Raw genomic sequence first — 17055 nt, 5'->3', positions numbered from 1 at the left:
AGATAGAACTCTGGAAATATCAGCATCTTGGAAGTGGACAAAGGCCCCTTAAGAAAGGCCTGAAAGGAAGTAGGTTCTCGATTCCCCTACCAGGGATCAAATCTGCATCCCCTATATTGGAAGGGCAGGGCCACCAGGGAAGTCCCAGAAGGCATGTCTTTTTAAAAAGGCTCCTTTAAGCATCTACGTTTGCCTATGGGGGCAGTTCCGGTTTTTCACCCTGATCATATTGTGAAGTTCATTATAAGCATAATGAAACAGTTTCTTGGTCAGGTTTTAACTGTTTTACATTATTAAAAATCTGTATTTTACACAGCTGCGTATGTAATTCTTAATATGGAATGCACAATTCAGCCTGAGCAATAAGCACTGCCTCATTTTTTGAGCCATTTCAGCAGATTTTTGCTTTGCCTTAATTATCTGTGCTCCCTCGTACTCCTGACCTGCTCATCTCTGTACCTGTGTATAAAAGAGAAAAATACGTATTTCTAGCCAGTGATGGTGATCGCAAAGGTCTTTGAACCTAGAATTTGGTAAACCTTTGTTGTAGCCCTGGGTTTGCCAGCACGTTTATGTGACCTCAGCACAGCATCTAACTTCTCAGAGCCTCAGTTCCCTTCTTTACAAACTCAAGTGTGATTAGACCAGGTCGGTGAACCTGAAATGTCACTTCAACAGTTATTAGCACATTTTGTCTCTCAAGCACTGTGTGGGAGAGGGGAAGTCATGAATCTCTAGACTAGGTGAACTCTGTTTACTAGCTCAAACTAGCTGTATGAGTGCTGTTTTTGATTTGGAGGATCAGGCTGAAAGAAGAAAATTACCCAGGAAGTGGGTAAGCAGTGGCCTAATGAGGGGCCAGTTGGGCCATGGTCAGTGGGAAGAAAACCTTAGGGTACTGAGTAGGAGAGATTAAAGAATGGAGGCAAAATACTAAAGTCCAGCATAAAGAGTCCACCCCTTAGTTTTCTTTCCAGACTGATTTTTATCCCACCCACCACCTCTGACTGGGAGTCTGCTTCTAGAGCTCTTTGCTGAGATGGGCATTGAGGCTACCTCCAGACTCTTCAGGAGGAATGTGGTGCATGCTCTCTGTCTGAACTGGCTGGGGGAAGGAAAAATGTATCTCCTTCTGCTGTCCCCACAATCTGGCAGGATGGAGCACATGGCCTTGTGAAAACTGCTTTATTACACCAACAAAATCCTAGTGAAAAACAACAATTTCTAGGATTATTTAGTATAACGCCAGAGAGAACTCCATACCTTAGTCATCCCTGGAGAGCTACTATATTACAAATTATAGTAATTGAAATGATTTCCTGATTTATTAATGTGAAATCTTAAATTTTGCATATAAGTGTTGCTTTTAAGTTTTTAGAAATTGAAGATTATTTAAGCAGGTTCTGATAGGTACTTTTGCCCTTGCCTTCTTTCAAAGTATTCATTTTATAGATGGTAACTATATGAAAACAAATTGCCTAGATTCTGCAGGTTTGTTTATTTCATCAGATACTGAGTACTCTATGCCAAGTACTGTTCTAGTTGCAAGGGATGCAGCTGCTCTCGTGGAGCGTGCTTTCAGGTGATGGCGATGAACACATGAGTAATCTCTCTCAGGTGGTTACAAGTGCTCTGAAGGGTAAAGTAAGAGAGTAGAGAAATTGGGGGTGTTATGTTAGAGGGAAAGACTTCTGATGATGTAAATTGAACAGAACCCTGAACGGAGGGAAGAAGACCAGGAAATGTGGAATATGTTAGTAAAATATTTTTATCAAAACAGTTGAAATAACATTCAGAGACTTGAGTGACTACAGTTCACTCGTTTTAAATAAATGAAATGTTTTATTTTGTACATTGACAAAGCTAAGGTTTGTTTCTGTTTGATAATTTCTCTGTCTGGTACTTTAAAAAGTGAATTTTAGTTAATACCTCAACATGGACTTTTATTCCAAACTCCTTGTCAGATAAATGGAAGAACAATACTATTTTGTTGTTGTTATTCAGTCACTAAGTCATGTCCGACTCTTTGTGACCCCATGGGCTGCAGCACGCCAGGCTTCCTTGTCATTCACTATCTCCCAGAGTTTGCTCAAACTCATGTCCATTGAGTTAGTGATGCTGTCTAACCATATTGCTTACTAATTAATTATGGTGTTAAAAGTATCTTAAAATTTAGTGTGAATAAAATCTTTCATTCTTTATATTTTAAAACTGCTACTGTTACTACTAAAAATGCCAACTTTAAAACTAATGAAAAACACATAATCTTTGAGTAAAGCTGCAAAAAAAAAAATGCCAATTGAAAACCATATGGAATAGAATTGTTTGTTTTATTTCAGTGTTTCTTTTTGTGTTCTCTTCTTACAGATTGAAACACAATTAACAGAGTATCATAAATTGGCTAGAAAATTAAAACTTATCCCTAAGGGTGCTGAAAATTCCAAAGGTTATGACTTTGAAATTAAGTTTAATCCTGACGCTGGTGCCAACTGCCTTGTCAAATACAGAGCTCAAGTTTATGTACGTAATCGTGAGTACTTCGAAGGTTTTTAAGTGATATGATTGATGTCTGCTCATAATATTTATAACTAACAGTTTAAACTTCAGCAGGTCCATAACTCAGGACTAAATGTAGAAATACAACACTGAAACTTGCCTTCTTTCTTCCTGGTAGTAGACCCCTGCTCTCTGTTGTACCGTACTCTTCGAATTATAAAGCCTCATCTTCCCTCTCTTCCTCTAAAAGATTTTATTATATATAAAATAGATGCAAAGATTAAGACAAAAATGAGACCTGATGCTTGCTCTCAAGTTGCTACTACTCATCTCAAGGGAGAAAGACAAAGTAAATACTTTATACATGCTTTATTAGAAGTCTTTACACGATATACTAACAAGATCAGTTCTTCTCAACTGAGAGAAGTCTCTACAGCAAAGGTGAACCTGGAATGAAATCTTCAAAGATGAGATATTTATGGGGTGATCTGTGGAAAGGTTTTCAGGCACAAGAACACACAGGAAGGCATGAAGTATAACAGAGCATTAAGTACCACCAGCGGCCAATAATGAGAGTACTGTACATAATTTTCAGATATGGCCAAGGATGTAATTTGAGGAAGAAAAATTTTAAGTGCCCCCCAAAAAATGTTAATTTTCAAAATAGTTTTTAATATAAGAATGTCAATTAAAGTCTAAAACCATGTGTTTTTTTCTCTTAAGAATCATTCATTCGTTCCGTGAATTATTTATTGAGTATCAACTACATTCCATACCAGCTAGATGCTGAGATAAAATACCCAGAAAGAGGAATTCCCTGGTGGTCCAGTGGTTAGGATTCAGCCAGGTCCAGGTTAAATCTCAGGTTGGGGAACTAAAATCTCTCGAGCTGCACAGCACACCAAAAAAAAAAAAACACACACACACACATGTAAAGATACAGTCCCTACGTTCCATGTTGCAGTTTATTGGCAGACAGATTTTGATTAAATCTAAGCTTATTTTCAATAGAAAAAAAATGCATCCAATAAACAGTTAATCTTTTACTCTTGTTTCTCAAGCAGCTGCTTGGTAGGTAGGCAGATAGAGTTTACTCACCTGTGTTTTGAGTAGTTTGATGTATCAGTGCAAGAAAACAATTTCTGGATCAAATTACTGTAGAAAAGATTACCCAATGCAAAAAGAATGCATATTCTCAGAAAAGAAGAATCTTTTCTTTGCCCCCTGGAAATAGTTTTACATAATAATAGGACAATAAAAATAGCATCAAGAAGATGCAGCCCCCACTGTCTACCAATAAGTAGTATTTGGAGAAAGGTTCTTAAAGAGATTAAAGAGGCAACTGCATCCTTCAAAAAAGAACTGCCAAAATTTAAAACTCAGCAAAGATTTCAGAAGACCTACTGAAAACATAGTAGGGTTTTGAAAACATGTAGGGTTTTGAAAACATGTAGAGTTTTCTTTTGGAGCGATGAAATTGTTACAGAATGAGAATACCTTGTGAATGTACTAAATGCCATGGAGTTGTATACTTTTTTAAAAGAGTTGTGGGTGAGAGAACACCTCCCTCCTGCCTCCCAGTTTTGGCAAGCCAACTTGAGCAATCACCAGCTGGAAAACCGTGGCCACTGAGAAGTCCTGGGACATCTGACAAAGGCAGGCATAAGCTAAGCTTTCTTACCTTGTCAGCCTCCTAGACCTCAGACTGAAAAGGCCGGTGGAAGGGGAAGTGGTGAGAGCCCCTTTTCTCTCACTCTTACGTTAAGTCCTGCCACAGGAACTCAGGAAAAGTAGAGGGGGAAATTGCCCTCTCCCTGACAGGGTCCAGATCTTCCTTGTTCCTTCTGCAGCCTCAGTCCTACTTTGCGCGGCTTCTACATCCCAGTCCTTGTTGGATAGACAATCGTCATGTTTCAAGTCTTCTGCTATTAACAACAGAGTTAAAATGAGGAGCAAAAAAAATGAAGAGGACATATAAGGCTAAAGAATTGGAAAGGATTAAGGGGAAAACGATGCATGGAGAGAACAGAGCATAAAAATAAAACCTACATATAATTTGTTTTCAAGAAAGATAACATTAAATTACATGTACTTAAAGAATGTTTAAGTAATAGCAGTGAATTTCCAGAATAGAGAAGCCAGTCTAGAATTTTGCAAGTATTCAAAACCAAAAGCAAGTTACATTCTATAGTTATGGAAATTCCAGTAAAATTAGTTTTATTTTCTTATTGATGGTGTATTAACTTAGATTTAAAACACCGTGGCTTCACTTTTCTCCAAAAGATTCCTCATGAGAGAACTTGTGGAATTATATCATATGTAACTGACATTCCTATGTGTTTTATAGGCACCACTCAAGGAACTGTTGAACCAAACTGAAGAAGAAATTAATAAAGCTCTAAATAAAAAGATGGGTTTAGAGGATACTTTAGAACAAGTAAGTAATGAAACAGTTGTTATACATATAATGTTTTGTGGTTTCCAATTGCTAAGGAATGGATTTTTAATAAAATACGAAAAATGAGTTATACCCTTGACCTAGAAACACTTGAAGTAACTTTTTAAGTAACTTAAACATTCTAAGCTTCACATATCATTAATGATGAAGTGATATGAAACTGAGTAAATCTCCCTTTTTTTCTAATGGCAAATCACCTCTTATAACTTGAGGTGATTTAGTAATATTCGTTTTTTTAGTAAAAGGAAATTGAAATAACTACCTTAGAAGTGAGTATATATCATTTGCAGTTAGAAGCTAACTAGCTATGATTGATAAGAGACTTCCGTTCACCAGATTCTTCATTCAGGACCATGGAATTCAGGGAGATTCAATTTTAAATGCCTATAAAATTCTTTTTCTGAAAGTAGGTTCAGAAAATTCCTGCTTCTGAGATACTTGAAACATACAATCACCAATATAGCTGAGAAAGAAGACTATTGTATTCGATAACCTTTAGGGTAGGGTAAACATTGTTATAATTGATTAAGAAAAGTTAAAAACTCCTCAAATACAAACAAAAGGTATTATTTACATGGCGTGGACTGTAGCCCACCAGGCTTCTCTGCCTAAGGGGATTCTCCAGGCAAAAATACTAGAGTCAGTTGCCATGCCCTCCAGCAGGGGATCTTCCCAACCCAGGGATCTAATCTAGGTCTCCCACACTTGCAGGCGGATTCTTTACCATCTGAGTCACCAGGGAAGCCTATTAGTTTATTTAACACCAAACAAAGCAACCGCCTAGCTAATTCAACTCTTTGAAAACTATGTTCTGGCTAACAGATTTTAAGATAGAAATCCTATCTTTTTTGAGAATAGAAGCTTGTTAACTTTTCCTCATCTGAAAATAAAATCTATGCATTTCACAAATAACTTTAAAAGTAACGCACACTTTTTTTATATTAACAAATTTTCATCAATACTTACTTTGTATTAGAATTTTTCACACCTCCCACACATAGAAAAAGTTGTTAGATAAGTGAAGAGTTTCATGATACTATTGTTATTGTAATTTAGGGCTTCTACAAATGTGTGGGTTTTGTGACTATCATGGGGAAAAGATAAGAATTAGGACTGCTTTAACGGGTGTGCCCCAGTGGTGATGGTTATTTGAGGTGAAGTGTTTAGCCCACTTCAGTACAGTTTCTCTCTGGTTGGAGTGGGCAGTAAGCCTGAAGGCTCAAAAAAGTATGAATTTCAAGCAGTAGGAGCCTCTTGACTGATATCTGTTTCAGACTACTTGAAACTTTTTAAAGGCTATAGGCAGGAAAAATTGGGCAGGGTAGGGACGCAATTATGAAATGCCTACTATAGTTTAGGCACCATGTTAATGTCCCAAAGATCAATATAACCAAAGCTTATATGAAATACAAAGTCCCATTCAGAGAAGACTAACATATGCTATTATGCTAATCAGATTTGCTTTTTGTTTTTGTTTTTTTCTGCAAGACTCCTTTGGTCATAGAATAAAGTGACTGAGAGGGAAGGCAACTGAAATTAAGAGGTTAAGCTGTAGTACTCAAGTAGGAAATTATGGACATAAAGGGAGGAAACGAAGAAAGGGGACAGGTTGAAGAAATGTTGAGGCAGGACCCAAGCATTTTGTGGCTGAATGAATGCTAGGAGAGAAAGGAGGAGCAACAGTGACTTCTGTTTTTCTAGGGTGGGCAGCGTAAATTAGGAAGAAAACGAGGCTGGGAGTGGCCAGGGCAGTGCAGGAGATGTTGAGCTCGCTTTCCATGAGAGACAACGAAAAGGAAGCTGAAGCAATAGATTGAAATATAAAAAAGATACTGGGTCTGAAGCCAGGGATGTGGGTGACATTTCTTAGAATGTGTAGAAGAAAGTAGCAAAAGATTGGCAAAGGAAGGAAGTAGACGGAATAGTTGGAGAATAATCAGAAGGAGGAGGATACACTGTAAAAGTCAAGTAAAGAAGAAAGAGTGACCCTAACTAAACTCACTGTGGTAAAGAATTCACAGCGTATAGAAGGAAGTGAGAAGGGGCTTCCGTGGTGGCTCAGACAGCAAAGAATCTGCCTGCAATGCAGAAGACCCAGGTTCAAGCCCTGGGTCAGGAAGATCCCCTGGAGAAGGGAACCCACTCCAGTATCCTTGCCTGGAGAATTCCATGGACCAAAGAGTTCACAATATATACATAATCATCTTGCTGTACATCTTAAACCCATGCAATGTTTTTTTTTTTAATTGAAGGATAATTCCTTTATAGTATTGCCTTGGTTTCTACCAAACATTAACGTGAAACAGCCATAGGTCTACCCATGTAAACCCATGCAACATTATAGGTCAATTATATCTCGATAAAACTAGAAAAAAAGGGAGTGATCAGTGATGTCGTATGCTTGAGAGACTAAAACCTGAAACTGTTTTTAACTTTTATAGCCGATTAACAATGCGATAGTTTCAGGTGAACAGCAAAGGGACTGAGCCATACATATACATGTATCCATTCTCCCCCAAAACTCCCCTCCCATCCAGTCTGCCACATAACATTGAGCAGAGTTTCCTGTGCTGTACAGTAGGTCCTTGTCGGTTTCTATTTTAAGTATAACAGTGTGTACATGCCCATCCCAAACTCCCTAACTATCCCTTCCCTCCATCAACCTTAAGGTTCCCTCAGCAACCTTAAGTTCATTTCTAAGTTTGTGAGTCTGTTTCTATTTTGTAAGTTCATTTGTATCATTTCTTTTCAGATTCCACATTTAAGAGATGTCGTACAATATTTCTCCTCCTGTCTGACTTTGCTCAGTATGACAGTCTCTAGGTCCATCCTTGCTGCTGCAGATGGCATTATTTCATTTTCTTTAATGGCTGAGTGATATCCATGGTGTGTGTGTGTGTAGATATACATATGTATATCTTAATGTACATTTTCTTAATCCATTCCTGTGTCTATGGACATTTAGTTTGCTTCCACGTCTTGGCTATTGTAAATAGTGCTGCAATGAACATTAGGGTGCTAAAACTATTTTTTGATTTGACAAGTAGTTTAACCAAGTTAAGATGGCCTAAGATAAAATAGCAGTTTGAAATAGTAAAGGTTAAACAGCAAAACTAATCAATCTGATAAGTACTTTAAAATAATCCCCAAAACCGTTCAAGAAAAAATGAGAAATGGATAAACTATAAATATGTAGGGAATTTACTTAATTTATGAAGTAATACAAAAATCTATCTTTAAGAAATTTTGCTTTTAAGACTAGTTTAACCCTCATACCACAAAGATACCACAAAAGAAGAAAAACCAATCACACTTATGGGTATAAGTATAAAGTTTAAATAATAGCAATTAAAATTTGTTTAGCAAGTATTTTTCTTAAGAGTCTGCTATATATACCTGTACTATAATCAGTGTTGGTGATATAATATCTTTCTTTGTGAATTCTTATTTGTTTGGAAAGGTGAGTGTGAAAACAATTATAACAAATTCATAAGATTTTTGGAGTATAAATACAGCATGTTGTGGATTCTCCATACACCTACCTAAGATAAGCATAGGTTCTTTCTGAAGGAGGTGGTAGATGAGCTGAGTTGTGAATAGCAAGTAGGAGTTGGCCAGTGGATACACAAAAGGATACAAACACAGACACACGTGCCTGCCTCTGAAGGCCCGGACACCAAAGACCATGATGTATTAAAGAATTACCTTGAGTCTAAGTAGGATAGGGAAGAAGCCTGGGAAAACAAAAACCTAATTCTGAAGAGACTTACTTGTTCTTACTTACTGGTAGAATTTTTATTCTGTAGGCAGCAGGTACCACTGAAGGTTTTTTAAGTAAGGGAATAAAACCTGTGTATCTTAGTAAGCTTACAGTGTTGACATTCTGAAGAATACTTTAGGAGGTACGTGTGACTGGAGACATACAATTAAGAGACCTAACAGTATCCTGAGCTGTAAATGGTAAGGAGGCAAACCAACGCTATTGCAGTGAGGATGGAGAACAGAGATTTAAAGGTTAAAACAGGGAATTCCCTGGTGATCCAGTGGTTAGGACTCTAAGCTGTCACTGCTGAGGGCCCAGGTTCGATCTCTGGTCGGGAAGCTAAAAATCCTGCAAGCTATGCAGCACTGCCAAAAAAAAAAAAGATTCGAGCAACATTAGTCATCCACTTAGAAGTGAAGGTTAAGGAAGAGAGTGAGATTAAGAATGTCCAGGAGTCCAGCTTTGGTATACAATATTAAAGAAAAGTTACTTAGGACACTTGTTAGCAGTGGTAAGTTAGACTCTGTTCAAGAGGGGCTATTACAGTGGAGTTTGGTAGTAGGTGAGAGAGATGGGGCTTATCCCAAAGGCAACAAAGAAAAGTAGGAATTTATAGCTAAGGAGCAGGGTGGGGATCAGCAGCTGGAAATATCAGAGTTGGGGTATTCTGTCTAAGCACCATCCTAATCGGTTTCTTTCTGAAGGCCGGCCAAGGTGAAAAGTCATCACCTGGAGTGTGGCACAGGATGAGGAACCTGATCAGATATTCAGGATGGGAGATTCTGGTTTAAGTGACTTGGCAGGATTCTTGCTTAAAATTGGATAACACAGAGACAAACATGAAAGCCCAAGTCAATCTAATTGAGAAGAGTTCAGAAGATCCTAAGTAGTTTGGTCAAAAAGAGATTCTTTGTCAGTGACAATGTTCTATAACCTTGATGAAAAATACAAAGAAGGTTGTAGAACAGAATTTCAGCCTGGGATATGCCGTTGCAGGTCTCTGGGACATCAAAGTAGAGAATGTCCAGTAGGCAGTTGAAGTTTGGAAATAATAAAGATACAGGTAGGTATTTTTAGCTTGCATGTAATTAACAGCCAGGAGATCCCCCAGGTATGAGAATGAGCGAGAGCTCTCCCAAGTGAGCAAATGAGAATACAGCCAGAGATTACTAGGAGAACGTCCAAAGTACAAGCAGAGAAAGAGAAATCTATTGAATTAGAAGGACCCCCACCCCCACCCCCAAGACTTAAAGAGGAAACAAGGAGTTTCCATGATCTTAGAGACCAAGGAAGAAAGTTTCAATAAGGAGTGGTCAGTAACCACAGGTCTTACTCAGATTAAGTCTGAAAAGCGCACATTGGCTTTAATCATAAAGATGTTCCTCCTGACATTTGCAAAAGCAACATGAACCAGAGGAGCCAGAAAGCATGTTTCTGTGGAGTGTAAATGGTGAAAAGGAAGATACTATAATCCAAATAGGTTATTCTTCATGGACTGCTACAAATCTATTGCAGATGTTTGAATCCACGGAAAGGTGGTGAAACTGTGGCTGAAAAGTGGTGTGTGGGAAAGATTTTTGGTTTGGTGTGTGGTTTTCTTGTTTTTATAGGAGAGGGTTGTTTGGTTTTGAAGATGAGGGGGAGTTCAACAGGAAAAGGGTGAAGTTTAAAAAAGCAGGAACAAAAGACCTTGATGGATTTGAATGTGGTCCATGAAGAAATACAAAGGCATGAGATCCAGAAAAGAGCTGAAGAGGTTATTTCTCTTCATGAAGAAAATGTGTGCCCTGCATCCTTAAACTAACTGGAAGGAAGAAGGAAAGGTCTCATGTTGGTTGGTTGGTCGGTTGGTTGGAGGCAAGAAGTGATGGAATTCCAGTCTGGTGGTTTCTATCAATTATAGAAGGAAAATATCATCTGATTAATTGATGATTTCTTTGTGACTTGAGAGCTAAGAAAGAAGGGAGGGAGGAAGGAAGTCAAATATTAATAGTTAGGAGTTGCTTTGGCGACTTATTTTTAATTCCTCTCCTGTTTATTGCAATGGAATGTGTACTCATAATCAAGAGGAGGGAGAGGAAATGTCTAATTAATTGGTAAAACTGACATGGCAAGAAGCGCTGCTCAGTTAAAAGTAAACACATTTGACCAACCATGAGGGCCTAGTAGAAGTTCTGGTTATTGGAGTGTCGATTTTGGCCTTATTGCAAGTGAATTTAATGAAACAGTTTGTTTGCTTCAGAAGTAGCATCTTTAGATTGGAAGCAAAGTTTATAGCTTCAGTAACTGGTCTTTAAAATGTGAAAGGCGAGTGATGTAGAAAAAGTCCTTGGAGTTCATTTTGAGTTCTGGGCATATGCTAGTTGAATGATCCTGAGTAAACTGCATTCTTTCCAGCCCACTTTTCTCTCTCTTGAATAGGAAAGGAATGTCCCTTTCAAGATCTTTGGATGACTGAATGACAAGTACTGTGTGCAAGGAAAAAAAAAAAGACAGTACCATACTGCAAGTTTCTTAAATAAGTTTAGTCATTTTACCATCCTACCTTTCACCAAATAACAATAGCTTCACTAAATTTTTCCCAAATCGTATGTTTTGTTTTAAATTTATGTATGTGTAGAATAATCCTTTTAAAGAAAGACATCAACTACTTTCTGTTTCCTGTTGCAAATACTATCCTCTTGATCTAGCTGAAAAACATTCTGTATTAATTACCAATATCAACTGGTATCAGCACTTGTCAACAGGAAATGAAAGAAACACTTTTTTTTTAAGGAACACTTTTTTTCTTCCCCATTTTGGTTTCAGCAGATCTTAAAGCTCAAACTTGAACAAGATTAAACGTTAACTTGATTACTCTTTGGAAGAATGCATTGACTATAACCAATTAGCAAATATTATCAAATAAAATCAGTTTGAGTAGTTCTCTTTAACATCCCAGAAAGTGAACACAAATGAAAGCCACATAACTAAAGTAGATAAAAATCTAAATAAAGTTAAGACTTGAAAATGGCAGGGGAAGGAGTGGGTGGGACGAATTTAGAGAGTATCATTGACATAAATACACTACCATGTGTAAAATAGATAGTAGGAAGCGGCTGTAGGGAACTCAGCTCGGGGCTCTGTGATGACCTAGAGGGGTGGGATGGCGCGGGAGGGAAGTGATGTATGTATATGTACAGCTGATTCATGGTGTAGAGCAGACACTAACAACATTGTAAAGCAAATGATGTTCCAATTTTAAAAATAAATAAAACCTATCCATTAAATGGAAGAGAAAAAAAAACCTAGAGAGCAAAACAATTTATATTTAAGGACTCTCACAGCTACAGAAAAATAGAAAAACAGATATTGGTATCTCTATTTTACTGAGAATTAAGCCAAATTTTTTTATTCCTAACTAATGCCCTACTATACCATTCTACATTTAAATATTATATATTTTTTAAAAATGCCACCTTGAAATTAACTTTTCTTGGAAAAAAATTAAATTTGTATGACATGAAAGGTAAAAGGCCACAAGAACTAGAAGAAACAAAATGGTTCAGTTAGTTGGTTGATAATACAAAAGTTTTATAACTTATGAAAAATTTTTTGGTGTATAGTTATGATTTCTCAACCAAAGTTTTATTCCTCAAGTTAAGTACAATGATCACAGAAAGCAGGAGAAGCGTACGAACTCTGAAAGAAGAAGTTCAAAAGCTGGATGATCTTTACCAACAGAAAGTGAAGGTGAGAGTTTTGCCCATTTGTTTAGGTTCTCCAAAGCCATGTTGATGGACTAGGCACCTGTTCCGACATCAAGCTTAAATCTTTGAGCTATATCCTATATCTTGTCTACAGTAATCTTCTTGTCCAAAGTTTATTGTAAGGAGTTATTTCTTTTCTAAAGAACTTTTTTCTGGAATTGCACTATTTTACCATAGACCATGTTTAATACTCCACTACTACTTTATATTTACATTTGTGATTCAGTATATTTCCTATATACAGGCTTGAAGTCACTGCTAAATGAATGCAGTATAGGCCTGTTCGAAAGGTCACATTTACGTTTATAGTATAAAATTTCCAAAAGACCATTTAAAGTCTTACCACGTGTAAAACAGTAAACAGTCCTGTGAATACAAATGATGATGCAACCTGATTTTTTTGAATGCTTGACATAAATGGGTTTTTTTCATCCCCTTGGAGTATATAGAATGTGAATATTGAAAAAACATAACTGTGACTTTATCCTGATAGGAAGCTGAGGAAGAGGACAAAAAATGTGCCGATGAGCTGGAGTCCTTGGAGAAACACAAGCACCTGCTGGAGAGCGCAGTTAACGAGGGCCTCAGTGAGGCTGTGAATGAGTTAGACGCTATTCAGCGGGAGTAAGTTCATCTCGCCAAGATCTGTGATGTGTATTTTCTGTTTAATTATTTAACATTTTTATAAAACTAGACCTGGTTTATTCGCTTGGCTTTACATTATAGAGCTGGCCTGGGGAGGAGGAGGGTGAGTAGAACTGAATGAAGTAGAGCAGCTTAAGATACTTCCCCTGGATGGTACATTCTTCTCCCATGACAGCTGTTGTCCCGTTACCTTTCCAGTCAGAAGAGAACTGAATAGTTATAATCCATAGGCTCTATGTTAATTTATATTCAAATACACTCAAAAAACTTAAAAAAAAACTTTCAGTCTGGCACTATAATCCTTAAAATCACATCTTTCTTGTTTCCTTACTTGTAGCCTAGGGATAGGAAAGTCAGGTGAAGGTGTTTGGGGCATATAGTTTTTGTTTATAATCTGAATCCAAATGCCTAAAAGTAGGACTCCCAATTCCTTCCTTCATCTGTATTTAGTGTCTTGTCCCTGAAAGCATTTACATTTATAATCCTTTTGGAGACTCAGGTAAACAGTATGCTCCCAAGTTTTATCTGTTAAAGCATGAAGGTTTGGTGCTGTTCGGTGCTGTTATTTGCATGGGATCTTTGGAAATGTTTTTATTTCTGTTTGATTGCAAACTGGACCTCTGTGAATTAGACACAGAGTAAGCAGAACATAGCCAACCACACCCTGGTTTCATTGAAATACGAAAAGAAGTGAGCTAGCAAAATCTGACATATTAGGTTTTCTCCTAGACAGTTCAAACAAGAGTCTCTGTCCTACAGATACCAACTAGTCGTGCAGACCACAACTGAAGAGAGACGGAAAGTGGGAAATAACTTGCAGCGTCTTTTAGAGATGGTTGCTATACATGTCGGGTCTGTGGAGGTAAGTGTGTGAAGTCTTTCCTACAATCTAAGAAAGCTTTTTCAAACTCTGATTTATTTCTGTTTTGCTTCTATAGAAATTAAATGATCATTTTTATTTCTCTGGAGAATATGATCTAGTAAAAATTTATCAGAAGAGTCTTACATAGCGGTGTGTGTTTTGTAGTCATCTGTTTTACATAGATTTTTAACTAATGAATAATATACCCATATACTGGTATACGATTCATCGATAAAAGAAGCACTGATGCATGCTACAACGTGAATGAATGTCAAAAACATAATACTCAGTGAAAGATGCAAAAGTGCGCATATTTATGACTCACTAATATAAAATGTCCAGAAAAGGCCGATCCGCAGAGGCCGAAAGTAGATTTATGTTGCCAGGGGCTAGGGTGGGAATAAGGGCAGATGGGCACAAAGATTGTGGTGAAGGTTGTGCAACTTTGTCACTTGATTAAGTTATTCTTCTTCTTCCTTAAGGCATGTTTGTTTTCATTGAGTTATAATATAAATACAAAAAATAGCATAGCCCTTAATAAAAAATAAGTAATCTGTCTTATTTGCATAAGCAATATACAATGATATTTTATTACATCCAACAGTGTATAATGATGTGGCAGGCCATATTCTACACACCAAAAACATTAGTACATACAAGATGTAATAAAGATGAAAGAGCATGTTTTAATGACAAATATTTTTCCTGTTACAAAGCAAGAGTCAACTGAGTCAATCTGAAAATCAAATTGGCTTTATTCAGTGATTCATGTTTTGGGCAGCATCCCATGTAGCAGATAAAAAGGAGCTCCAGAAAAGACAAGGTTTAAAAAGTCAGAGGGGGTGGGACAGAGAAGTCATAAATTTAAACAGGGTAATTCAGGCAAAGTGGCAAGGTCACCTTCCTTTGTGGGACAGAAGTTCTATTTGGCAGATGACCTCACTGGTGCCAACCAGGAAATTCCAGAAGGACCAGTTATGATGACATTGCTGGGGAAGGTTGAAACTGCAGTTAGATTGAGCATTAAGTCCCACCTTAGTGATGTAGGCTTAGCTAAAGTGATTCCATTTTGAGCCTGATGTTTCTTTTTAACATTCCTTCCTGTTAATTTCATGTGTGTAAACACAGAATAAAGTATTTTGGAAACATGAAATTTACCTTATCTCCACCTTTCAAGTAGCTTGAAGGTTTAACAATAAAACTATCCCTGCAACCTGCTGAGCAGAGCCTACAAACTAAAATTGCTAAATCTAAAGGTCCTTAGAAATTCACTAGGAGATAAATTTAGGGGGGAGCTCATAATATCACATTAAAAGGTTTTCATTTGTTAGACAACAGAGCATGTGATCTTCTCTCCCCTCTTCTCTTCTGAGTGACATTGAACTTCCGCTCACTTGCTGGCCAGTGCTCTTCTCTGCTTAGTGGTAAAAGCTAAGAAAAGCACCCTGCAATACTGCGTCAGAAAACCTGGGTTCTACCCACGTCTTCCTAGTTCCACCGCTCAGTGTCTCCGTAACCTTTCGTGGCTCCTTGTTCAAGAGTTATTGTTCATCTGGACCACAGACCAGAAAATGATTTGAGTGGTTACATTTCTGGAGGTCAGAAATCTAAAATGATCCCTTGGGGCTGCACTCCTTCTAGAAATCACAAGTAGTCCTTGGGTTGTGGTCTCTTCCTCCATCTTCAAAGCCAGTAACCCAGTATCATCTGTCCTCTCTAACCTCTCTTTGTCCTTATGCCTTCCTTCTCTGACTCCCACACAGCTGATTCCTTCTCACAAAGACCCTTAAAATTACGCTGCCCCACCAGGATCGTGCAGAATAATCTTTTCTCAAAATTCTTAACTTGTTCACATCTTCAAAGTTCCTTTGACCATGTTACATAGCATTCATAGGTTCTGGTGATCTATGGACAGCTTTTAGGAGTCACTTCAGCCTACTACACCTGGGAACAAACAAAAATTCATTAACAGTAAAATGGAAAAGTAAATGTTGGTACATTCATTCAACAGAATGTTATATAGAAGTACATGAATAAGCTATAGCTATACAAAAGGAACACAGGAGGGACCGACCAGGTAGATGTAAGAGTATTCAGTTTATTCTTATTCTTACAAACGTTGCAGTCTTATTTATAGACTTCACAATTAAATGCTTTAAAAGAAATCGATGTTTTTACATTAACAATTGCTAAATTTTTCCATTAGAAACACCTTGAGGAGCAGATTGCTAAAAACGATAGAGAGTGTAAAGAATACGCATCTGAAGATCTCTTGGAAAACATCAGAGAGATTGGAGACAAGTACAAGAAGAAAGCTGCTCTAATTCAGGCTCTTGATGAATGAAGATAAAGTATTGATTAAGCAAGAACTTTATTAGCAGTGTAAATTTTGAAACGTCCTTTGTAGGTCTGAAAAATCTTTAGCATATCCTATATCCCTCCTTACAATGAAGTCTCATGACCACATCCTCCCAAGCCCGTGAAGTATTTTTATAGCTTTTCTAAATCTAGTTCATTAACTTAAGATATGTAGAACCTGAAATTATGGTAACTTGTTGGATTGTTATATTTAGATATGAAAGACCAGTTATATTATGTACCTGGAGTTAATAAATTGCCTCAGTGCAGTGTGTTTTTTCCCCTGATTTCTCTGCCTAACTTGACATGGTTAGAAAAATAAGTATTTCGAGTATAAGAATTTTAAAGTATAATTAAACAGGAATCAGCAAACTACTTAGGCCAAATCTAATCACACCCATTCATTGATGAGTCATCTGTGACTGCTTTCCCCCTACGAAAGTTTAGGGATTCTCCTGGTAGTCCAGTAGTTGGGACTCTGTGCTTCCAATGCAGGGGGCACAGGTTCAATCCCTGGTTGGGGAACTAGGCTCCTATATGCCACACAGTGTAGCCAAAAAGAAAAAAGAGCAGAATTTATTGTGTGTGACAGATCAGATGGCCTGAAAAGCCAAAAATGTGTACTATCCACCCCTTTACAGAAAGTTTGCCAGCCCCTGGGGTAAACTACACATGTTGACTCTGACTGACTGACTGAAAACCTTTCCTAATCATTCTGGACACA

The 17055-nt window shown here is 37.5% G+C and overlaps 1 protein-coding gene across 1 annotated transcript in view; it reads left to right on the top strand.

Moving 5' to 3' along the window:
* Positions 1-16600, top strand: part of NDC80 (NDC80 kinetochore complex component) — a 33526-nt gene extending 16926 nt beyond the window's left edge. Inside the window, exons 12-17 of the mRNA XM_010832726.1 lie at positions 2368-2520; positions 4844-4933; positions 12357-12449; positions 12960-13090; positions 13871-13973; positions 16180-16600. Of these exons, the coding sequence (XP_010831028.1) occupies positions 2368-2520; positions 4844-4933; positions 12357-12449; positions 12960-13090; positions 13871-13973; positions 16180-16317 (708 nt within the window). The 3' untranslated portion in view covers positions 16318-16600. The remainder of the gene's footprint in view (positions 1-2367; positions 2521-4843; positions 4934-12356; positions 12450-12959; positions 13091-13870; positions 13974-16179) is intronic.
* Positions 16601-17055: the final 455 nt, after the last annotated feature.

The sequence above is a fragment of the Bison bison genome, unplaced genomic scaffold (genome assembly GCF_000754665.1).
Source record: "Bison bison bison isolate TAMUID 2011002044 unplaced genomic scaffold, Bison_UMD1.0 scf7180017862158, whole genome shotgun sequence".
In the NCBI taxonomy this organism is placed as follows: Eukaryota; Metazoa; Chordata; class Mammalia; order Artiodactyla; family Bovidae; genus Bison; species Bison bison.
This window is presented reverse-complemented; position numbering and strand designations above follow the sequence as displayed.